General features: G+C 57.2%; 1 protein-coding gene across 1 annotated transcript in view; it reads left to right on the top strand.

Annotated features, from left to right (window-relative positions):
- The first annotated feature begins 9,129 nt into the window (after positions 1-9,129).
- HDAC7 (histone deacetylase 7) overlaps positions 9,130-24,148 on the top strand; it is a 25,349-nt gene continuing 10,330 nt past the window's right edge. Inside the window, exons 1-13 of the mRNA XM_077753260.1 lie at positions 9,130-9,146; positions 14,627-14,677; positions 18,083-18,270; positions 18,352-18,442; positions 18,643-18,754; positions 19,636-19,751; positions 19,965-20,090; positions 20,421-20,512; positions 20,716-20,826; positions 20,962-21,142; positions 21,360-21,556; positions 21,795-21,968; positions 23,139-23,358. Coding sequence (XP_077609386.1) covers positions 18,130-18,270; positions 18,352-18,442; positions 18,643-18,754; positions 19,636-19,751; positions 19,965-20,090; positions 20,421-20,512; positions 20,716-20,826; positions 20,962-21,142; positions 21,360-21,556; positions 21,795-21,968; positions 23,139-23,358 — 1,561 coding nt within the window. The 5' untranslated portion in view covers positions 9,130-9,146; positions 14,627-14,677; positions 18,083-18,129. The remainder of the gene's footprint in view (positions 9,147-14,626; positions 14,678-18,082; positions 18,271-18,351; positions 18,443-18,642; positions 18,755-19,635; positions 19,752-19,964; positions 20,091-20,420; positions 20,513-20,715; positions 20,827-20,961; positions 21,143-21,359; positions 21,557-21,794; positions 21,969-23,138; positions 23,359-24,148) is intronic.

The raw sequence follows: 24,148 nt of genomic DNA, 5'->3' as shown, positions 1-24,148 counted from the left end.
CGGGGGACCGGGAGGGAGGGAGGGAGGGACGGCCGCCGCGGCCCCGGGAGGGGGCGGTGCTCCGGGGCGGAAGGTTTGGAAGCGGGAGGGCAAAGGGCAGGACCCACTGAGTTGGGGCCGACTAGGGGCTCTGGACATCAGCGCCCCCATTCCTCGGGTCTCGGGAGGGCCGTTGTCCGACCCCTCCGCGGCGGGGAGCGGCCGTGGGNCCCCTGGAGGGAGGGTCTGGGACTGTGAGGTTTCGCTGAGCACCGCCCCCCACCCTTGCTCACCCATCAGGGCGAAGAGACACCTGTGCCCAAGTGAGCTGCTGCGGTGCGGGCAGCGGTGCGGGAAGGTGGGGACCGCAGACTGTGTCCTGAGGGGTGGGGGACAGGATGTGTGCCCCCCGGGCCTGGGGTCTGTTGGTGCTAGGGAGTGTGAGCAGGGGGCCAGTCTGGCAGCTGGGCTGGGCTCTGATTCCCAGAGTTTCTAGGCCTGTGGCTAGGAGAGAGCCCTCTGAAGCTTGCAGGTCCCCCGGTCCCCCGAGCCCCATTTCCTTCTCTCTGGCTGCCCNCGGGCCAGTCCCTGGTCTCTGCTGGCTGTCTTGCATACACAGAGGCCTCCCGCTGCATCTGGACACTGGCTGTCTTGCTGCTGCCCATCCCATCCCACACCCACATTCAACATCTGCTTGAGGCCCAGTTTTTAGGTTGAGAATGAGGCCTTGGCCCTCAGTGGCCGGGCTGGGGACTCGACATCTGGACTCATCAGCCTGTTCCCAGAACTCGCACCAGGACTCACGGGGACCTTCTTAAGACCACACTGCCCAGCCACTGGGCTGAAAGAAAGGAGACTGTGACTCCGTTCCCTACCCACTAGTGGGGTATTTCGGCTGGCCATATCTCCCCAGTAAGGACCCCCATAGGCCAGGTCCCTAAAGTGGTTTGGCCGCCACGCACACTTCTCTCCTCGCACCCATCCCTTGTGCTTGCCAAGCTCCTTCTCTGGCTTCTGCAAGCCACTCTTAGCTCCTCATTGCTCATCATCTCATCCCCCTTAGTCTCTGCTCTGTTCTCTCCACCCACCTCAGTAAAGTAATTTTCTTCTTCTCTGGAGTCACTTCTGAGGGAAACTAAGGCACAACGCAGTCCCGCTGTGTTGTACTCAGTGAAATTGGACTGGAACCAGGTCTGGACCCGCCGGGACTCCTCCCTTGCCTTTAGTCCCCTGATGTTCCTCACAGCCCGGGAGAGACAGGCCCAGTGGGGCCTCTTGGTGTTACGTCTAGAATGGCCCTGGAGCAGTGTTCTCCTGAGGCCTCTGTGTTCTGAGCTTTAGTCTCTGGGTGACTGTCTCTGGCCGCTCGGTCTTCGGCTGGGATCCTGAGGCTGGCAAGGTTGCATTCAGGCCTTGCATTGACTCTCCCAAGAATCTAAACTGGTCACCCTGCTTTGACACTGAAGCTCAGGTTCCCCGTCAACAAAATGGAGCCAGAATTTCAGGGACACTTCCCAGAGCACAGAGCAGGAGAGTGGATTGGCATCCAGCGTGGGGGCCGTTATCTGTCCCGAACCTCCCTCAGGCAGCTGGGTGGACCCCAGCTTTCATCCCGAGTGGCTTCTGGGAATGAGAGTTGGGACTTTGCCTTTCTCCATCCTCTCCTCCGTCCTTATTGAAAACCCTTGGGAGTGAGGGGCGCCTGGGTGGCTTAGTCGGTTAAGCGTCCGACTTTCGCTTAGGTCATGATCTCGCGGTTTGTGGGTTCGAGCCCCGCGTCGGGCTCTGTGCTGACTGCCAGCTCAGAGCCTGGAGCCTGTTTCAGTCTGTGACTCCCTCTCTCTCTGACCCTCCCCTGCTCACGCTGTCTCTCTCTCTCTCTCTCTCTCTCTCCTAGAAATAAATAAAAATATTTAAAAAAAAAATTGAAAACCCTTGGGAGTGAGAAACTCATGTGTGATGGGGGTGGGGAGTGGGGACCCTCCTATACTGTAGGCATGCTTGTCAGGGACCAGGAAGGCAGAGCTGGTGTCACCCCAACCTCCTCTTTGTCTTCTTCCTGCTGGCCTTTCATTAAGAGTGGGTAATTTTGAAGTTGGCAGGGGCCTGATAGAGTAGATCAGCTAATGCAAGGCCCAGGATCTCCCAGCCGGGGAATGGTACGCTGAGTGGGGCCGGAACTAGACCTTCTGACTCTGCTGGTGCCCATTCTCCCGGCCTTCCCCTCCCTGGGCTGGCTGAGGTCCTGCCCATGCCCACCTCTCACACCTTGGCCCTGGCCCGTTCTTAGACTTGAGACTGGGGCCTACAGTGACATACGAGCTATTGCTAGACGCAGGGCCACAGTAAGGCCTGAGAGCTGGGAGGAGGGCATCTGTCCAGGATTTGTGCATTTGTGTATGTTGGATTTGTTCACTAGATGGGGCACTTCCTCTGGGGCAGGAAGCTTTGATTTCCTGCGGTGGGGGCGTTGGTAGGATTAGGAGTGGGGGGCGCAGCCCTGGGCCATCCCTGATGTTGTTTAGAACCACAGAGGGGCAGACTTTCTATGTAAGGCTGCTTCCCCCAACCCAGGGGAGGCAGGAAGGAGAGCATAGGTGAAGAGGCCCAAGCTGAGGCCAGAGAAGGAGGCCATGAGGGCAGTGAGATGGTGCGTGGTGGTGGTGGTGGTGGTGGGGGGGTGATAGTGGTGGGCAACGCAGCAGGAAGCCTGGTCAGCAGGTGACCCTGCCGGGTATTGTGTTTCCCTGTGATATTTCCCCCCTGTTTCTGTGGTAACGTCCCCAGGGGACCCAGGCCTTCAGACTGCAGGAAGGTGCCCCCAGACAGCCCTTTCCTTAGAAGCTTAAATATTAGGAGGAGTCCCCAGATTAAGCCACCTCCCTAGCCCTTTTGGCTCCCAAGGACCAGGGCCTGGGAATCTAGGTGAGGGGGCTGAGTGAGCACTGGTGGGGGTGGTCGCCTGGTGTAGGTCCGTCTGCATCTCTTGTGGGGGAGGGCAGGGAAGAGGAGGGGCTGCTGGACTTTGAGGAGGGCTCAGAACCTCCCCTCCCTCCATCTTTCCACTGTCCTCTTCCAGAAGCCCTCGCTCCTCAAGGAGAAGGTGAACAGCCTGCTGCCTGGGGCAAGGGGTAGGGGTGGAGGCGGCGGGGGTGGAGTGGGGTGGTGGGGAATATGTTTTCATCAGCAGAGCATGGCTCCTTCGGTCCTGGACTGCTTCCCAGAGGCAAAATAAATTCAGGATAGCGTCTGTTTAGTGTGGGTCACCACGTGACGGGTGTGTGTGCACGCTGGGTATGTGGTGGGGGTCTGTTTGCATGCCCCTGGGCTGTGTACGTCCATGTGGTGGTTCCACGGCAGTTTGGGATCCATGTGGTGGCTCTCCTTTGGGTGTTTTGGGAGTATGCACACGTGCGGTACAGATGTGTGTCATCTGTACGGTTGTGCACCTTTGCAATTTATGGCTCTGTGTGGGATATATGGACATGTTTTGGGGGAACGCATACCTATGTAAGAGTGGCTTTTTAGTAGATGTCCAGATGCGTGCTGAAAAGCACTGTCTCATCCGTGGTCCTCAAATGCGAGGTCCTGAACCATTTGTTTCAGCCACCTGAAGGGTGTTAAGAATACAGATCCTCAGGCCCCATTCAAGACCAACTCAGAATCTGCAGGCTTGGGGCCTAGGAATCTGGATTTAAAATGGGCTTCAGGTGATTCTACTGAAAAGCTGTGTTTGAGGACCACTGATCAGATCAGGGCTAATNCTAGGACAAAACTCAAACCTTTCGAGATCAGTCCGGGACTTGCCTGTGCTCACGTCCACGCTTGGCATGATGCAGTGGGCCAGATGGGGCTGGTGTGGACGCTAGCTGGGCTTTGACCTTTCCCCTGGGGTCCTGGGCTTCCTGACCTTGCTCTTCCTCTTACATCCTGCTTTCTCCTCCCTGAGGAAATCCTGGAACTGTTGAGCATCTACCATAAAGGTGATATTGGCAGCCAGGAGGCCCCATTTGCCGAGCCAGTCATTCAGCCATTCATCCATTCATTGGAGGCTTACTAGCCTTGCTGTGTGCCAGGCACTGGGCAGAGATATGCAGTAAACACATAGGCCTGAGCGTCTGACCTCAGGGAACTTCCACTTTAGTGGAGGAGACAGTAACAAGTAAGCAAGTAAAGAAATGAGTGTATATGTCTAGTTATACACTATGGTAAGCGCTAAGAAGGAAATGAACTGAGTGCAGCAATAGAGAATAACAAGGTGGGACGTCCTTAGACAGGGTGGCCAGGAGAGGCCTGAGAAGGTGACCTATCAATGTCATCTCTCACCTCCCCAGACTAGAAGTGGGCCCTCAGAGCTTCTGAGCATGCTTGGGAACTGTCTGGATCCAGGTGGGGGACCTGGACTGAGCGTTGGCTCAGGGCTGAAGCCTCTTTCCTGGCATAGAGGGCGGCAGGGTGTCTGCTCCCCAAGCAGTCCCCATAGGAGGAGGGGAAGCTGGACAGGGCCGGAATTGAGGCTGCTCCGTGGCTCCGAGGAACAGCCTTTTCCCTTCCGAGGGGCTACGTCCAGGGCCCTGTGCACGTGTTGGGTGTTGGGAAGGTGGCAGCAAAGGTGGCAGCGTCTCCCCAGGAACCCTCAAGCACCACCCCATTACTGACACCAGCCTCCCTTCCTCCAGCCTCATCCCCTTCCTCCCCATCTCCCCACCCGGGATCTCCTGTGCCCCGTCCCTACTCTCTGGGTCTAGCCTGAGCCATCGGGACCAGAGAGGACAGGGCTTCAGAGAGGGCTGAGGCTGGCCAATCAGGGGTGCAGACTCGCAGCCCAGGGGGCAGACGCCAGCTAGTGCCCCTGCAGGTCCTACTCCATCCCCCTCTCCGGAGGCTGACTTTCACATCCAGGAGCCCTCAGGCCCTCTCACCTCCACCCTCTTCTGTGGAGGAAGGGAGAAAGTGGGGGTGTTCCCTGGTGGAACTAGGAGCTGAGGCTGCAGGGAGGTACAGCCCTTTCCTTCCTTAGAGACCTAGTGTTAGAGGAGCCCCCAGGTAGGAAAAGAGCTCCCTGCCCCCTCCCCTATTGCTTCACCTGGCATTCTACTCTGGGGCTCCTTTAGGCTGCTCAGTACACAGACCAGTGGGCTCCTGAGCTTCCCAGGCCTTCCCTCCCAGGCTTAACCCAGGCCCCTCCATAACCCCACAGCAGGATGGGGAGGNCAGGGATTGGAAACCCTGGTGGTCAGAGATGTTGGGCCTTCAGGAAGAGCCTCTGCCCTGGGAAGAAGAGGGCTACCCGCTTACAGCTCAGCTCACTTCAGAGCCCATTCCCAGGAGCCCAGCCCTGGCTCCTGCTGTCACTCCCAGCCCAGGAAGTCCCATTCCTGCCACCCCCAGCTCCCAGGAAGGCCGGGAGAGGCGGGGCAAGCTAGGAGCCACGGGTTCGGAAAGAGTCCGGGGTGGGGGAATTCGGCAACTGGGCTGTAACCGTCTTGTTTTGCTTGCCCCACAAACCTATCCGGGCATCCGCTGCACCCGTCGGGGCGTTCAGGTTATAGAACTGTTCTCAGAATGACNGCCCGCCGCACGGGGCTGTGTTTCCCCTGGGTCCCAGGAGTGAGTCACGGTGGAGACGCTGATGAGGTGCTGGCACAGCACCCCCCTCCCCCACCCCCACCGGGGCGAGGGGCTGAGCTCAGGCTGCATCTCCATGGTTCCAGAGATGTGCGTTCTCTCTTCCAGGCTGGCGAGAGCTGGGCGGGCAGGATTGTCTGATCTAGGAGCAAGAAGGGTACCATTCTGAGGCCAAAGACCTGGGTTCGATTCCCAATGCTGAATGCTGTGGAACCTTGTGCAAGGCTGTGAAGGCCCCTCAGCCTTCACTTCCTAGTCTTTCAGTGGGAATTTGAAAGCCCCCTACAGATGTTAATTCTCACCTAGGACCCTCCTGTGCCCATTGCAAAGCCTGGCAGAAGAGCCTTCCAGTAAGGACACAAAGGGAGGAATGGGATGACCTTGGCAGAGTCCCTATTTTTCCTGCAAGCAGCTAAGTGTAACCTTGGGCAGGCACATGGCTCTCTGTGCCTCAGTTTCTCCATCTCTGTAATGTGAAGATAATAATGGTTTCAGCCTCATGGAGTTGCTGTGAAGATTAAGATAAATAATGTTAATGCCATGCCTGGTCTGAAGCCAGTGCACCCAGAGTATTCATCATTATTATTAATGTTATTGTTCATATTTTTGAAGGTCAGGGCTAGGGAATGTTAAAGACATGAAGAACAGAAACTGGGCCCAGCCCCAGTTCACAGAAAAAACCAGGCCAAATTCACTGTTCCAAATTCCTCCACCCATAAGGGCCTGGAATAGCAGGAGTCTGTAGCCAGAAGTCACAGGGTGGACCCCTTCTTCTCTCTTTAACTCCACCGCCCCCAGGCTCTCCCAGTGAGGCAGGATGCCAGAGGACCCAAGGGTCTCAAAGCCAGCTGGCTCTGGGAAGGGTCTGGGATGGGACCGCCCTGATGGCCCTGATGTGGAATACCTTGGCAGCGTCTGCTAGAGTGACCTTTATTTTAGCCCCTCCCTGGCAGCTCTTAAGACGAACATGAGGCAGAGGAGGGATGGGAAGGTCAGTGGTGTCAGCAGTGAGTATTCCCAGCACTGTGGCCCTGGAAGAGGCAGCAGGCATCTCTTTCAGGAAATGATCATTATTCAGCCTACAGGCATTCATTAAGTAAGTCCTGACTTGGTGCCCAGCCCCGTGCTAGGCCTTCTGTGTGATTCAGGAGAGGCAGGGGATGCTAGGTTGTAAATAATGCAGAACCTCAGAGGTTATAGGGTCCAAGAATCTGCTGCGTTAGAGTCCGTGAAAGCCTGCTGTCCTGGTTCTCATGGGAAGCAGAAGCTGAACCTTGACTTTGCTACCCATTGGCTGTGACATCTTTATACTTGTGTGTGTTCATGTACACACACAGTCGGTTTTGTTTTTACAGAGGCAGCTCTCGTGCATTGTAGATGGTCAGACAACACAGACGAGCAAAAATTTTTAAATTGGAAAACATTCCAGTCCCAGCAGTCAGAGAGCACTGCCACAATACCTCTTCACACCTCCCTGTTTCCTGATGTGCCTTTAGATGTCACAGTTTCTATGAAAATGAGATTACGCTGCACATGCTGGCTTTTCAGTCGGTGACCTCCACCTTCCACTATAGTGAATTTTCATCGTGTCGAATTCCCAGGTGGCCAGAAATTGTCCTTCACAGCTGGTTTGTCCAGATCAGTACTCAGGACCATGCATCTGGCTATGGAGTTCCCTGAAGGCCGTGTAAGCACCCTGGCTGTATTTGTGATCTGGAAAAACCCGGGCCCACCCAATCCCAAGGGCAGTCCTGGCTGCAGAAGGGAATCATGTCATCAGGAGAATCATGGCCCGATAGATCTGTGCCATCTTCCAGAAATAAAACAGGCAAAACAAGGGGGATTCCCAGGCACAACGGGGATGGAGATCTCTGGGTACTCACTGTCGTTAATATTCATGTGGGAGCCAGCATTCATAGCTTCCTGCTATTCGTGGACTCCTATCCGTGATGCCCCCAGGCCATGGAGCAGGCCAGGGGCTCCACAGTGGCCTCTGCCTTCCCCTGCCTGAGGTCCAGTGGTACTGATGGCCTTCTGCCCTGTTCCTAGTCCCCAGGAGTCCGCCCTGAAGGTGGGTGCTCTGTTCTGCCCTGGTGGGTGCCTCCATCTCTTCTACCTGCCCACCGCCCTGCCTGTGTGCATGAGGCCTGGGGGAGAGAGAGAGGGAGAGAGAGAGAGAAAAGAGAGCGAGCGTCTCCTCCCAAGGGAATTCACTCCCAAGTAGCCACTCCACGGGTGACTTGCTCTGGTTATGCAACCTGCATTTTATACGGTGCTTGCCGGTTTCCAGAGCGCCTTCGCACAGCATTTGATCGTGCACGGCAGCCCTGGGAGGTTTGCTTGTTTGGTTATATCCTGCTGGAGGCTGCTTACAGGAAACAATAAAATAGTAACGTGTACATTTAAAAAAAACAGGGAAAACACAAGATGAAAAAGGAACTGAAGATAGGGTTGGGAGTGCCTCCTGGAGACAAAAGGCATGTGAAGGGCACAGGCAGAGATGATTATCTCTGTTTTTATTTTTGTTGCCGTTGATGTTTTCTGGACGGAACACTAGCGCACTGTGGGAACACGCCGCCGCACCCCCCGGGAGTCACGCCCAGGCCTTCAGATGTTGCGATTCACTGTGTCCTGTGGCCCCTCAGTGGCCTCCCCTCACCACCTGGGGAGGTGGGTGGACCTGTGTGCCAGTGTAATGGTTACGAGCTTAGGCTCTAGAGCCCCAGAAACCCACTTACGAGCTGTGTACAGGCCTCCACAAGTTTCTTTAAAATGCCACGCCTCAGTTTCTTCCTTTGTGAAAGGAGGTTGCTAAGGGTATCTACCCTACGGGGTTTTTGTGAGGACCGAGTGAGAGAGTACAAGTAAGGTGCTTAGCATGGTGACCAGCACACAGTAGGCATTTGGTACTTGGTTGTGGGTCATCACTGACCTTAGTCATTAATAATTATAATTAGATACTACTTATTGAACTTAGTCTTATTGATCTTATAACTTAAACTTCCCCGGGCAGTCTCTGGAGTGGGCTGAGTGGCCTCCTGGGTGGCACAGGTTGGGGGGAGCCGAGGAAGACGCATCTCCTGGCTCACGTGCAGTCCGGCAGAGGCAGGAGCGGGGGGCAGGCAGGAGCGGGGGACACACGGGGCCTGATCCGGCCAAGGAGGGCCCAGAAACTGCGGGAACAACGAGGAGTGCAAGGGAACGAATGTGAGACCTTGGAGGGAGAAGGAGCGGCTCCGAGAGGCAGCCCCAGGGCGGTGACCGTGCTTCCTGTTGGGGCAAGCGCTGGCCCTTGAGAAAGACTGTCTGGGGCTGGCTGCTAAGAGGGAGCAGCTGGTCTAAGTGGGGCGGCAGGGGCTGGGGGAGGGGAGAGACAGAGGCAGAAGCTGCCAGAACCTCCACTCCTCTCCCCACATTACAGATGGGGCCCCCATCTTGCCTGCTCAGGATGTTTTGCTTATGATAGGAAAGATGGTGGTTAGATACCATGGTGAACTTCCTATCTCAGGGATTGGAGCTGCTGGAACAGGGGAATGAGGGTAAGTGGGAACTTGGCCTTTGAGGGCTTTCAGGATCTGAGAAACCCTAAGGCAGTCTGACCAGGGGGCTGATCCTGCTAGCTCAGGAATTCCCTGGGTGCTCGGGGCAGGCCTGGCTGTAAGGAGAAGGCTGTGGGTGACCGGAAGTGGATGCAGGCCCTCCGAGTCCGGCCACCCTGAGCCAGCAGCTCTGCCCCCACCTCTGCCCCTTTACCAAGACAGGCAGGGAAGACTGAGTGGTGGTCCTGGAGGCTCCCGGAGGTGGGCAGGGCTGGGAGGAGCCCCGGGTTCTCTTTGCCAGAGGATAGTGGGGCTCCCCAGAGAGTGCCCGTCTCACACAGCTTGGAGGCTCAGCTCCCCCTGCCTCAGCATCCAGCAGGTCTCAGGCTGGGAGGGGAGGCCATGGGGTGGAATAGAGGACCTGGACCGGGGGCAAGGAGCCAGGAAGGACGCTTTCCCACCCCCAGGGAGCTCGAGCTGCCGCTGCCATGGTTACGTCTGCTTCCTGTTTGATTCATCTCAAACAGCAGAAGGGGGGGGTGCCGGCTCCCAGCTCGGGCCACCGCTGCGTGGGGCTGTTTACAACAGCCGCATGTGGGATTCCCAGAAAGAGTCTCCAAACCGGACATCCTGCGGCTGCAAAATACCCAGGTGTCAAGAGCTAAAAATAGCTGCCCCAGGGCCCCAGGCGAGGGGAAAGGGGCACGCTCACCGCGGGGGCGGGAAGGCCGGCCTGTGGCCTCACATCCAGCCTCCTGCGTGGCCTACAGCTGCCAGCTGCAGGGTCTCTGCCCCCTCAGCAGGGGGCTGACAGGGGGCCTTTGTCCGGGCAGGGCGCGGCCCAGGCCACTCACCTGTGAGCCCAACCTGCTGGCCCCTCTGTCTGCCCAGCAGAGCTTGCTTTGGGACGCCCTTGACAGTCTCAGAGGGACTTGGGAACTCCTAGAGAAAGGACGTAGCGGGCAGTGGAGAGCAGGGAAGATGAGGCCGATGCTCGTCTAAGACCCCAGTCTGTCACCAGCCCCGCGTTCCCACATGCAGTCCGAAATCATGGCTTGGAATCTTCAAAGTCAGCAGTGGCTGTCTATAAGTGATTCTTCAGGACTGTCTTCAAGGGGCCCCAGAGATGAAATGGGCAGCTCTTGCTCTCTCAGGGCTGGGGTTTACTGCTGGTACTGGTCTCTGTGGGGCGCTGTGAGTTTTCCCTGTGCCCAGCAAGTCCCGCATTTGCTCCCTACCTACCGGCCTGCTGGAGTGGAGGTGTTGTGGAGAGCGCTGGAAGGTATTGTTTGACAACATGGATTCTGGAGCCCGATTGCCTGGCCCGATTGCCTGCCGAGTCCCAGCTGAACCACATCCATGTGATGTGACTTCAGACAAGTTCTTTAATACCGCTGGGCCTCAGTCTACTGATCTGTGTAGTGGGGATAAAAACAGTAACCACCTACACAGTGTTGCTAACCTCAGATGACCACTTCCAAGTAGATACAGTATTCTTTTTTTTTTAATGTTTATTTATTTTTGAGAGAAAGAGCAGGGGAAGGGCAAAGAGAGAGGGACAGAGGATCTGAAGCAGGCTCCATGCAGATAGCAGAGCCTGGTATGGGACTCGGGACTCTGAACTCTGGAACTGTGAGATCATGACCTGACCTGAAGGATGCTTAATGGACTGAGCCACCGAGGCGCCCCCCAAGTAGATATTCTTATTACCATTACCAATGGGTTGGCCAAGGCTTGACAGCTTACATTGTGTCCCTGTCCCTCTGCGCATCACTGCGGGACCAGAGTCTGAACCCACATCATCTGACTTCAAAGCCAATGTCCTCTGTGCTGCTGTGGACCCTTACTTTCCTCACTTTATATGGCAGGAGTTTCGAGCCAGTGTGCAGCCCCCTGGGTTCTGGATAATTCTGAGCAATAAGCAGCTTACTGCCAAGATAGTGAGCAATAGAATTAATAATGAGTAAGAATTTCTGGAAGGTGGGGGAGAGAGAACTTTTAAAAAGGGTTGATTTTAAGGGATTTCTTGGGAGTTGGATGACTGAGAATGTTTTTGTCTTTTACCTTTTGAGACTAAACTTTTTTAGTATCTGCAAGTAGTCTACTTTTTATTTTTTTTAAAAATTGTGGGCTGTATTTTAAACTCCTTGAAAGTGAGAACCAGGTTTCATTCATGTTTCCATCTCTTCGACCCCTGGGGCAGTGACTCACATGCAAGTACTTCGTGCCTGCATTTGGGATTCACTTTGTGGGTTTCCCCTGCCCTGGTATGGCCGGGCTGTACCACTCACCTGCTGGGTGACTGTGACCTAGCCCCTTCCCCTCTCTTTTTCCTCCTCTGTGAAGTGAGAGGGTTGGCCTCAATAATCTCTGAAGCCCCGTCAGCTCCTGATGTTCTCAGATTCTGTGACCCGAATGCCTTTGAGAAGCGCTTCTCCTTCGTGCTCAGCCCTCACTTGCGGCAGAAGGGCTTGGCAACCCTGATGTTCTTTCTCGTGTTTGTTTATTCTTGGATCTTCCTGAGGCCATTTCACCCCCAGCTTTCATCCTCTCTGCCAGCCCCCATGCAGAGCCTAGCTTTGTCCAGCTTGTGTTGGAGAAACAGAACCGGAGCGGCAGTGTGGGCTGTGGAGGGAGTCAGCCCTGAACCCAGGACCGGGCCTCCTGCCGCTTCCCGCTTTCCTCTTGCTTCCTGGGGCCCAGGCCTTCCTGCTGCTCCTATTCAGCTAGTGGATAGTGACAGCCTCACCAAAGACAGCAGAGGCATTGGCGGGGGGCTTCTGGGTGGCAGTGCTGGGGAAGCCATCTTCCCTGACAAAGGGCCTAAAATACCTAGGAGAGCAGGCGAGCAGGCAGGGCTCAAGTTTCCAGCCACCTTGTACACACCCTGGGGCACAATCACATGTGTGGGACAGGTGAGGCTCAGGCCAACCAGATAGGAGTGGGAGACCAGCTTGCACAGGTGCTCAGGGGACAGAAGGGTGGCCTTTGTGTCTGCTCTGGGGGGGTGGTGCAGAGGGCCGGGGTGGACCCACTGGGGCAGGATTTGGGGGCCTCTGTGGTCAGGTGATCTGGTTTGGGAAGGTAGGCTCAGGCGCTCGGTGCCTAGGAAACTGCCCCTTCGGTCTGATGGTGGTTGCTTCCAAAGAAGGGAGAAATGCGGTGGGGAGGGTAGCTAGGAATCCGGGACGCAGAGTTGTCCACCTGGCTGGGAGCTTGTGGAAATGCATCCAGGCCGAGGCAGTGTTCTCAGGCTGTCGGGTCCACTTAGTCCTGATTTCATTTGTCTGGCCCCAGACTGGTGGCAACAGCACCCTGAGAAGGGACAAGGAGATGAAGGGTCCCCCAAATCATTGCCAAGCCTGGGCCGTGGGATACACACTTCCTGGTTTTAGTTCAGCTATTAGCCGGGTGCTCTTAGATACCGTTCCTCTCTCTGGGACACGGGAGAGCTGCCCCACAGGTCTTCTCTCTGTGGCTTTGGGCTCTTCTGCACTCATCGGCCATCAGCACAGAGCCAGGGAGTTGGGGGAGAAGCAGAACTTTTTCCAGGAATTGCTTTTGGAAGCAGCCGCCGTTGGCAACGTACGCACACACATGCATGCATGCTCCCAGCTTTTCTGAACAGGGTTTATATCATAGATCATCATCACAAAACATCCCTTTTGGGCCCGGTAACAAACACTACAGAGTTCAGGGCCATTAGTTTTTCTCCTATCCAGCGAGTGCATGGTGTCCTGAATCCATGGTTACCAGGGGAGCAGGGCTTGGCTCTGCTCCCGAATGTGATTGCCACCGACCAGCCCTCAGGCAGGGACTGAGAGGAGGTAGGAGAGGTTCTGCAGGCCAGGTTCTGCAGAAGAAAGGAGAGGTCCTAAGAGAGCCTAGGGTGGGGGTTACTGTGTTCTAGGAGGGGGTGCTGCCTCCCACACCAGTGTTCTTTGGGGCTCACAGGCCTTGAGAAATACTCATGCCACGTCCTTGGCAGGGGGCCAGGGGAGCCATCGCATTTGAGTCACTCATTCCTAACAGAGCCTGTCACGTGCCCAGCAAGGTGTTAGGTGCAGATGAGCGCGGCTTCCATAGCATGGAGACCGTGACTGGTGGAGTGCTGAGGTAGTGGACACCGAGTGGGTGCTCTGGGAAGGGAGCAGGAGGGAGGTCAGGGTGAATTTCGTGAGGAAGCCCATCGACTTGTGCTATGCAGACTTTGGATGGGTGGACTGGCCTCTCCCTACCGTCTGGATCATGTGGCACTAGCGTTTGGGGACAGTGGTGGGAGGCTCCCTGTGCCTGGAGTTCCCCCCTCCCCCAGCCGTGCCTGCCTGCAGGGAGTTCTCCTTTTTTCAGCTTCTGGAAGAGGAACTATGGCTGCCCCTTCAACACAGACCCAAAAGAGCAGCACCCGCCAGTTGCTATTCATAAAATATCTCTTCTGCCCTGCTTCTGGCCTGAGGAGGTCTTCTGTGGGCCCCTTTCAGATGGCCTTCCTGTCCTCTCGGCTCTGAGCTGGGATAGCAGAAGGGAAAGGTGTCCATCCTGGACAGGTGACCTCGGATCTGAGCTATCTTTGCCTACCCCAGTGGGCCTCAGGGTTCCTCAGGGCCTTTCTGCTGCTGACCAGCTCAGGCCCCACCATGGAGTTTCATGGGTTCTGAATGGGACCGGGGGTTTAGGGGGGCTCTGGGCTGGGCTTATGAGCCTGGGAGAGGTGACCGTTCCCAAAAGGAAAGACTTCTATTTCAGGTTATCCAAAAAGAAAAGGCTGAGAGGTTCTTTTCTCTGGGGGAACAGAGGCTGCAAGACACAGGACAGGGCAGCAAGAGCAAAGGGATTCCTAATGTGGGGTCCTCAGGCCATGCCCTCCAGACGCACTACTTCACAGCTCCCACCATTTCTGACTTGATCTTCAGGCCAGTCCCTCCAGTCCCTCCCTGACTGTGGAAGCCTCCCCATTTCCATCTGCTCCTATCTGCTCCCACCCGGGAGGCCTCTGAGCAGCCCCCAGCTACCCTTCTCTGGGCCAGCTTCTCCCCATCTCCCTCCTGCCAGCCCCAGCAGCCATGCTCTCCCACCTCTGGCCGCCTCGCCTCCCAGCCCTCCTTGCATCTGGGGTGTGGGAGCCCGGGCCCTAGGGGGGTGGTGTCTGAGCACAGCCAGGAGGGCTGAGTGCACTGTTGGGGGAACTCGGGGCTCCTTGGGCCCACTGTGGACTGGTCTCCAGCAGGCTGGGATCTCTGAGTCACTGGGGGAGTTGGATGAGGAAGGGAGGGCTGGCGAGTGTTCTCATTCTGCACGGGGAAGTCGAGGAAAGGAATGGGGCGGAGCCCTTGTTTTTCAGTTAGCTGCTGGTGCAGGTGCCAGGTTTGGGAGCGCTCAAGCCCGAGTGGGGCCTCCTGCAACGGCAGGCAGCCTGTGTGGCCTGGCCCGCTCAGCCCCTCCCCTGCAGCCCCTTCATGCCCTCTCTCTTCTCTCTACAGATGGGACCCAGGTGAGCCCGGGTGCCCACTGCCCCAGTCCTCCTGGCACAGGTAAGAGTCAGGCCCGAGGAATTCCGTGGTGGGGAGTGAGGATGGAAAGGACACAAGAGGGGCAGGGTCGCTGGCTGATGGGCCAGCGGCTTGGGAGGGGCGGGTCTGAGGGTGGGGGCGGAGGTGGTGAAGGGGTGGGGTGAGGAGTGGGATAAGAGGCAGCTTCGGATCTAGGCTGATCCCATTGCTAGGAAGCACAACAGGAAAAGGAAAGGCAGGATGCTCTTCTTGTCCTTGCTGGCTGCAGTGAAACAGGAAGGCAAGTAGGAAGCTAATGTTTATACTCAGACCCCTGCCTCACATGAGGCTCTGGGCGAGGCGCCGTATTCTTGTTTGTTGGCTTCCGACCTCACACGGGCCCTGCAAGATGGAAAGGTGTCTTCCGCTGCTTAGACGGGTGGGGTGGTCCCCTCTCCTTTGTTCTCTCACTTCTCCTTGCCTCGTCTGCTCTTTGGCTGTGCCAGGGCATCCTCTGTGCTCTGATCTAGGATGTGCCCGTGTCCAGGCTAGGGCTGTCCCTCCCCCCTTAGCCTCAGCCAGCTTCCGCAGAGTCCCTGCTGGGTACCTGATGCCTAATAGTTACACATGGTGGGGAGAAATGAAGTCCAGGGATCCTCTGTGCCTCAGTCCCAGTTGTCCGAAAGCTTACAGGCAGGTTGGGGAGACCGGACACACCAATAAAAAGGGAAGTAATAGGAGAATGTAGTATGTGATCAGTGCCAAACGAGAGACAACTGATTGAATTCATCCCTTCATTCAAGAAACATTAAATTCACCACCTATTGTCATATAGTCCTCCTAGGCATGTAATTTTTTTTTAATATTTATTTTTGAGAGAGAGAGACAGAGTGCAGGTGGGGGAGGAGCAGAGAGAGAGGGAGACACAGAATCCGAAGCAGGCTCCAGGCTCTGAGCTGTCAGCACAGAGCCCGACATAGGGATTGAACTCACAAATGGCGAGATCATGACCCGAGCTGAAGTTGGACACTCAACTGACAGCCACCCCGGTGCCCCTAGACATGTAATTTCTTTAAAAAATACAGAAATTGGGAAAAGAAATAGAAACATTTATGAACCCCATCTCTGTGCCAGGGTACCTTCCTAGGCATTTTGGGGGGCAGATACAGAGATTTATTTGTCGTTTCAGCCAGTACTTAGTGGGTTTCTGTCATGTGCTAAGTACTGTTCTAGGTGCTGGGATAGTGAGAAGTAAACAAAATCAAGTTCCTGCCCTTGGAGCTTAACTCCGATGGTACCTGCCCACGCTGTGCTTATAGGGCACAGAGCTGCCAACATGATTGGAGTCCAGAGGAGGGAGGGACATGGGCTCTGGGCTGAGTCCCGGGAAGAGGGAAGATTCCAGCCGGACTTGGAAGGGTAGGATTTGGAAAAGGAGAATCTGAGGGGTGAGGACGGTACCGCCAGGGGGGATCATTGGGAGCAAAAGCTCTGAGGACAGAATGTACTTGGGCTTGTGACAGGACAGGAGCTGATGGCTGAGATCAAGGCTCATGTTGAGATGTAGGAGACAACGAGGAGCCAGCTTAGCAGCAGACTGTGGAGACCCTCATGTGCTAAGTGACCCTCACAGGTGTTATCAGGGTTGCCAGCCAACCCCCTCCCACGTTCTCAGCTGCCTTCTGCTCAGGGTGAGGGATGGCCCTCTCAGGCTGTGAGAGGCTGAAGCAGCTAGTCCCGTGTCCTGTGGCCTGCCTCGGGTTCCCTGAGGTCCCTCTTGCATCATCAGGGGGTCAGCCCAGGAAGTCGGGACACCAGATGTGGGAGGACTGAGACCCTTCCTGGCAGGCGTGTGTTAGCATCAGAGGCCTAGACTCCACCAGAATGAGAATCTGGCTTCCCTGGGTAGATGCACGAACAAGGGTTGGGGACACAGAAGCCGTGCATTGCCTGCCATGGGGGTATATCAGGGTGCACAGCCGTCCCCTCTGGTCTCTTAGTATCCGGAGAGTCATGGTGGGCACCTCCCTGCCCATCTCCATCTCCCAGGTCAGAGAAAGTTAAAGCAGGTGCCCCTTAGCAGCAACCTACTGCAAACTCCTCTTCCTTCGTCCAGTGAGAAACTTCGATGAGGGCTGGTGACTTCCTGAAAGTCCATGGGAGAATAGAGCTGGAGCAGTGGCCTTGGTGGGACCAGGACCCATGCTCACTGTCCCTCTTTCCTGGGTGGCTTTGGAGAGGTCCTTTCACCTGAGCCTCAGTCTCCACAGTTGGGATAATGGAAAAGCAATAGCAAAATCCCCCAGGGCCTATGAGGGCTTTCGAAAGGGTTTTGCAGACATGTGTGCACATGTGCCACAGATTTAAGATAATGAGTAGTAATGGTTGAGTTGGGCCTGGAGACTGTGTTCCCTGACTCCTCGGCTGGTGCTTTGTCATGTGCCTTCCAGTCCCCCTTAGCCTTGGGCCCAGCTGTGGCTGCCCTGATGTGGGATGTCTTGCATTAGCTGAGCTGAAGGAGGCCTCTCCAGAAACATTCCCCCACTTGTGCACTGTCCTAGGGCACCTGCTCTCACCCCCACCTGCTTCCCTTTCTCCAGAATAATTGCCCTGCAGACACTTCACCTCTGAGCATCTGCAGCCTGGCCTGGCCAGCTGTGTGGGCACACAACCGGGTCTGGTGGCTAGTTATAAATAGGTCTGGCACCCACGGCCTTGGGAAGCTACTCGTGGCATGGGTGCAGAGGGCACTCCAGAAGTGGCGGCCGAGCCTGCAGTTGTCATGGTGCCAGGCCCAGAGCTGGCCTGGAGGGCAAGCCACCTGGGCAGATAGGTCCTGGGAGCTGAGGACACAGCCCTGCGAATAGGGCTGTGCAGGCTCAGGACGGTGGGCCAAAGCTGGCCGCAGGTTCAAGGCACTGCCTCTTTATCTTGTGGCCCGGGATAGAGTCCGGGAGGATGGCAGCTGAAAGAGCCTGTGAGACCCTCTAGGGCTTGCAGCTCAACAAAGGGGATGGTTTGCCGGGGTGGGGGCAGATAGCTGTGTTGAGTGCAGTTCATTAGGGGGCAGCCTGGCCAAAATCTTGATTCCGTTGGGGAAGAAGAGAAGGAGATGGCAGGGCCCAGAATGTTCCCCCTTAGGGCTTGCAGCCCGTCACTCAATCCCCCCAGCACCCAGCCCCTGCTCTGGAAAGGCAGCATATTTAGTGGAGAAGCACCGTCCTTGGAGTCCGAAGGCTCCATCTGAGCGCTACCTCAATAGCCCAGCCGTGTTTGGTTACGTGACCCCCTCTCTTCTGGATCTCATGGGACCTCGGTGAGGGTGGAAGGGAGGAAAAGACACCTGAGGGTGTTTTTTGCCCTTGTCAAGGGGGCCTGGAGGAGGCTGCTTAGGCTCTAACCTTCCCCCTCAAACTGGCCCGCCGACCCTGCCCTGTGTGCCCTCAGGCCGCCCCAGGCCCCCAGCGGACACGCCAGGCCCTCAGCCCCAGCCCATGGACCTGCGGGTGGGCCAGCGGCCCCCAGTGGAGCCCCCGCCGGAGCCGGCGCTGCTGGCCCTGCAGCACCCCCAGCACCTGCACCACCACCTGCTCTTCGCGGCGGGCCTGCCGCAGCGCTCCGCGGAACCCATGCGGGTAAAGTCAGCTCCCCGCACCCGCAGCGGCCTCGAGCCCCGCCCCCCGNGCCGCCTCCTGGGCGGCCGGCCCTGTCCACAGCTCCCAATGGACACGCCGGTGCCCCAGTTGCAGGTGGGGCAGCAGGAGCAAGAGTTGCGGCAGCTTCTCAATAAGGACAAGAGCAAGCGAAGTAAGGACGGGCCCGCGAGGGCTGGGGTGGCTCTGCGGGAGAATGTGGGCGGGGCTTCGCAGAAGGGGTGGGGCCACCGGCTTCGCCGTCGCCTTAGTGGTCCGTGGCCGCTTCGTACTAGGAGTGTGGACAGCGCAGTGGGCAGAGGATGCGGCAGGGAGGCCACCGGCCAGCCCACTCATGATTTCCCACCCCCATAGGTGCCGTAGCTAGCAGTGTGGTCAAGCAGAAGCTGGCGGAGGTGATTCTAAAGAAGCAGCAGGCAGCCCTAGAGAGAACAGTCCATCCCAACAGCCCCAGCATTCCCTACAGGTAACTCCCGCCCCCCGGCTCCCCCGCATCCTTGCCGTCTCTCCCCTACGTTTCAGCTTGTGCACGCTTGTACCCTCCCGCCTCCCTCCCAGCTGCCCATCATCTGACCCTTTACCCTCCACCCGCCTCTATTTATAATGCTGCCCCCAAGCCCCGCCCCCACCTGACAGCTGCCCCCTTTTCTCCTTGAGTCATCTCTCCTCACCCCACCTGAAGCCTGTCCTACTCCCTCACCCCCACCCCGACATACCACGCTGCCTTTTTTCTTCCATACACGAGTCCCTTTCCTCTATAACTTACCCTAAGCACAAAAAAATCCTGATTCCTAGAGCAGGTTTCTCCTATAGAAGACAAAGGGCCCAGGGGCGCCTGGGTGGCTTAGTCGGTTAGGTGTCCGACTTTCGCTTAGGTCATGATCTCGCGGTTCGTGGGTTCGAGCCCCGCGTCGGGCTCTGTGCTGACTGCCAGCTCAGAGCCTGGAGCCTGTTTCAGTCTGTGACTCCCTCTCTCTCTGACCCTCCCCTGCTCACGCTGTCTCTCTCTCTCTCTCTCTCCTAGAAACAAATAAAACATAAAAAAAAAAAAAGGAGACAAAGAGGGCCCAGGGTGACTGGGACTTAAGCCCTGGGACCCTGGCTCCTATGCCTAGATCTGAGGCCTGCGTTGCAGGCTGCCTGTAGGAACGGTGGCCCGATGCTGCCACCTGGAGATGGCCCCTGTTCTTGTCCGCCACACAGTGCCTGGCCCTGTCGGCTGCTGCTGCTGCTTCCCCTAGCAGGTCCTGGGGGCCCCAGCTCAGCAAGAGCCCCTGCAGAGCCTTGGGCTGCCAGGCCTCCCGGCCTCCCCGCCCCTCTGCAGCAACCTATGCCTTCACTCCACAGAACTCTCGAGCCCTTGGAGACAGAAGGCGCTGCTCGCTCTATGCTCAGCACCTTTCTGCCCCCTGTTCCCAGCCTGCCCAATGACCCCCCAGAACACTTCCCTCTCCGAAAGACAGGTGAGTGGGACAGGCAGGGGGAGACCTTCTAGCAGAGTTAAAGGGTCAGGGCTTTGGACATGGGCTGGGAACGTGGATGGTGGGAGGGCCTGGCTGGGCAGCAGAAGGTCAGCCCACAGCGGCTTTCTCCCTGGCACTGCCTTCTCTCACCTTCACTCAGAGGTGACTGGGGGGAGGGTGGTGTGGGGCTGAGTAACGCTGGTGCTCCCACAGTCTCTGAGCCCAACCTGAAGCTGCGCTACAAGCCCAAGAAGTCCCTGGAGCGGAGGAAGAATCCACTGCTCAGAAAGGAGAGCGCCCCACCTAGTCTCCGGCGGCGGCCTGCAGAGCCCCTTGGTGGTAAGGGCCAGCAGGGTGAGCAGAGGGGGCCGGTGTTCTCCCTTTGGGTCAGGTCCCACCCAGACAGGGCTAGTGTGCATGATCGTATAGGATGTGTCCCACACACTTGCCAGGGGGGTGAGTGGCCAGCCCCTGCACCGTTGGCTAAGCTGACATCTGCCCAGAAGAAGGGGTGCCTTCAAGAAGTGTCCAAAGGCACTGGAGACTAGTGGTCTACCTTCTTCCTGCCCTTCTGGGAAGAAAGCGGGAAGTAGAAGCCCCATTGGGGAAGGGGGACTGGCCCTGTTCTGGCCACGCTTGGCCTCTGACTGTGCTTCCCTCCTGCCCCAGACTCCTCCCCCAGTAGCAGCAGCACACCAGCGTCAGGGTGCAGCTCCCCCAATGACAGCGAGCAAGGCCCCAACCCTGTCCTGGGCTCGGAGGTAAGGCCTTGCTGGGCTGGGCTCTCAAGGGGGTGGGGGGAGGCAGTTCTGAGGCTCCGCCTTCTTCTCAGCAAGCAGCCCTGACCGAGCTGGGGCCATAGGGTCTGGGCAGCCTGGACTGGAGCCTCCTGGGGGTTCTGGGGAAGGAATGCCCAGAGGTAGAGGTCTGGGACCGGTGACCCCTGCCCTGCTCCTCATGGCAGGCGCTCTTGGGCCAGCGGCTGCGGCTGCAGGAGACCTCTCTGGCCCCGTTCGCCTTGCCGACTGTGTCCTTGCTGCCCGCAATCACGCTGGGGCTTCCTGCCCCTGCCAGGGTGAGTGGCTGAGGCGCCCTCCCCCACTGCAAGCCCCCAGCTTCGGTCGCTCCCTTCTCCTACCACCTCACCCTGGCACTCTCACTGCTCTGTGAGGGATCTTCCCCCCTGTGACTTCTCCCTACCTCTCTCCAGGCTGATGCTGACCGCAGGACCCATCCAACTCTGGGCCCTCGGGGGCCGGTCCTGGGGAGCCCGCATGCTCCCCTCTTCCTGCCCCATAGCCTGGAGTCCGAGTCTGGAGGCCCCTTGTCCTCTCGACTACAGCCCATTCTCCTCCTGGATCCCTCAGTGTCTCACACGCCCCTGCTGACTGGTAAGTTCCCAGACTTCTCCAGGGGAGGGGCTGGTCCCTGCATCCTGCTCAGGGCCAAGCCCGGGAAGGGTCCCTTCCTTCCCACCCCTCTGCAGCACCCCCATCCTACGTGTCTCCCCGCTGAGTCCCTGCCCCCCCACCACCCCGTGCCTTTGCTTCCTTCTATTCCTCCCTTTGGTTCTCTCCTTATGCCCCACCCCCACCCCATTCTTTCCAGTGCCTGGGCTTCTGCCCCTGCCCTTCCACTTTGCCCAGTCCTTACTGACCACCGAGCGGCTCTCTGGGTCAGGCCTCCACCGGCCACTAAGCCGGACCCGCTCAGAGCCCCTGCCCCCAAGTGCCACCGCCCCCCCACTGCTGGGCCCCCTGCAGCCCCGCCTGGACCGGCTCAAACCTCACGTCCAGCTGATCAAGGTGAGGGGAACTGGGTAGGGGAGGTGATGAGGGGTTGCTTAACTGGGCCCCTGGGGCTGAAAGAAGGGAGGCTTAGGAAGGGTGAAGATCTGGTGGGCCAGAGAGAGGATATGGCTCCTGAAGGCCAAGAGCTGCTAAAGTCCCAGCAAGATGAGTGGCCAGCCAGCCTGGCCCACCACGGCCCACTGTACACCTTGAATCCCCGCATGGCTTCTCAGTGGGCATCTCCCCTCCCCAGAGGCCAGCCAAGCCAAGTGAGAAGCCCCGACTGCGGCAGATACCCTCAGCTGAGGACCTAGAGACGGATGGTGGGGCAGTGGGGCCGGTGGGGGATGACGGCCTGGAACACAGGGAGTCAAGCCATGGGCAGCACGAAGCCAGAGGCCCTGTTCCTCTCCAGCAGCACCAGCAGGTATGGCCGTGCCTGTGTCCCTGAGAAGGTGTGGCTGGGAGACTCTGGGGCCTGGCATAGATGGAGGGGAGGGAGCTAGGTTATCAGTGTGGGAGACCACTCTGGGACCCATGGTTACCTCACCAGATCCACACCAGGGTGCAGGTGCACACACCCGTACACACATCCATTCACACGTGCGTGCATACATGTGTGCGTGCACACGCATACATCCTCCTACACGCACGCTCTGGCAGCCTGGCAGTCTCAGGGTGCAGCCATGTCCCTTGCGCAGCAGTGAGGCTGGGCTTTCATGGAGCCATGCACATTCCTGCTCATTACCTCTCCCCTGTGACCCTTTGGGCCGTGTCCAGGGAGGCGGCTAGGACAGAGAATGGGGCAGAGCTGGGCTCAAGCGCTTCAGCCAGGGCGCTCTCACAGTGTGAGTCGAGCCATGGGGTGTGCATTTGCTAGTGCAGCCGTACTACAAACTTCAACAACAGAAATACGTCGTCTCACAGATCTGGGGGCTGGAAGTCCGAGATCAAGGTGTCCACAGAGTTGGTTCCTTCCGAGGGCCGTGAGGAAAGGGGCTGCTTTGGGCCTGTCTCCTCGGCCGTAGATGGCCATCTTCTTTCTGAGTCTTCACATCGTCTTCCCTCTACGGCTGTCTGTGTACACATTTCCTCTTTTTATAAGAACAGAAGTCATATTGAATTAAGGCTCACCCTAATGACCTCATTTTAACTTGATTACCTCTGTAAACACCCTATCTCCAAATCAGGTCACGTTCTGAGGTACTGGGCCAGGGGTTCAACAGGAAGTGGGGGGACACAATTCAGCCCATGGCACGTGGTGATAGTCTACACATGTGCAATGGCTCATGCAGGTCCCTGTGTCCTTGGGCACTTGGCCCAAGGCTCCTTACCTGGGTTCTGGCCTTGGAGCCCCAAGACTTCTCCAGGGAGCTGTGGTGGAACAGCATGGTCATTGTGGGCTGCAAATCTTTGGGGGCGTTGGTGGGGGCAGAGGGTTCAGAGATCAAAGGCCAGAGCCCAGCCAGGGAGCAGGGCTGGAGGCATCGTGGAATCTCTCCTGAAAGGGTCCTGCCTGAAGGTTTCTGAGACCTTGGGCAGAAGCAGAGGGAGCAGAATCCTGAGACCTGAATCTGAGGCCCCCTATGTCCCTCAGGTGTTCCTCTGGGAGCAGCAGCGACTGGCTGGGCGGCTTCCGCGGGGAGGAACTGGGGACTCTGTGCTGCTTTCCCTGGCCCAGGGCAGTCACCGGCCCCTGTCCAGGGCTCAGTCGTCCCCAGCTGCACCTGCCTCACTGCCAACCCCAGAGCCTGCCAGCCAGGCCCGCATCCTGCCCAGCTCAGAGACCTCGGCCAGGACCCTGCCGTTCACCACAGGTGAGGCCTGGATTAGAGTGGGGGCAGGAAAAGGGGCTGGGGGCACGCAGGCTCAGCCACGAGTCTGTGTCTGTGTCATGGTGTTGCTCAGGATGTTTCTCGAGGCCATAGAGCGCTTTCTGCATCTTGTTAGATCCACATGGCGTCGTCCCATGAAGCAGGTAGAGAGGGTGATTGGTCTCATCCTACAGATAAGGAGACCTGGGCTCCCGAGATCCGAGGTGACAAGCTTGTCAAATAGCAGGCTGACGGTCAAGCCAGGCTGAGAATCCCGGTCTCCTAGCACCTAGTTCAGATCTTTCAAAAGTGATCATTACTATGGTTGCTCTGCTTATAAAAAGAGCTCAAGTGCATTTTAGAAATTTTGAAAAATACGTACCAACATAAGAATAAAATAAAAATCACCAACCGATATCCCACCACCCCAAGGCCACCTTTCCTAAATGCTGCCGCAGTTCAGCCCCATCTTTGTTCCAGCCGGGTACAAATACCGTATATGCACGGGTTGTGTGTTGTGCCCGCTTTGTTCCGTGAACGTGTTACGAACATTTTGTGATGCAATTCAGCTGTAAAACTGAGACTTTTATAGTATCTCATCACAGTATTTTATTTTTATTTCAAGAGTTCTTATTGGTTGGGCTATTCATTTTTCCTCACGGGAATGTCCTTATGTATAAGTTTTCACTCATCCCTGGCATTGTTTCCCAAGGGCTACTTCTTAAGGAGGGGCATCCTTGGGTCAAGTGGGGTGAGCATTTTGCAGATCCTGCTATCCTGAGGCTTGCTGAAA

Source organism: Crocuta crocuta, unplaced genomic scaffold (assembly GCF_008692635.1).
Source record: "Crocuta crocuta isolate KB4526 unplaced genomic scaffold, BGI_CrCroc_1.0 scaffold30, whole genome shotgun sequence".
In the NCBI taxonomy this organism is placed as follows: domain Eukaryota; kingdom Metazoa; phylum Chordata; class Mammalia; order Carnivora; family Hyaenidae; genus Crocuta; species Crocuta crocuta.
Note: the sequence above shows the minus strand (reverse complement) of the source record. Positions and strands in the feature narration are given on the sequence as shown.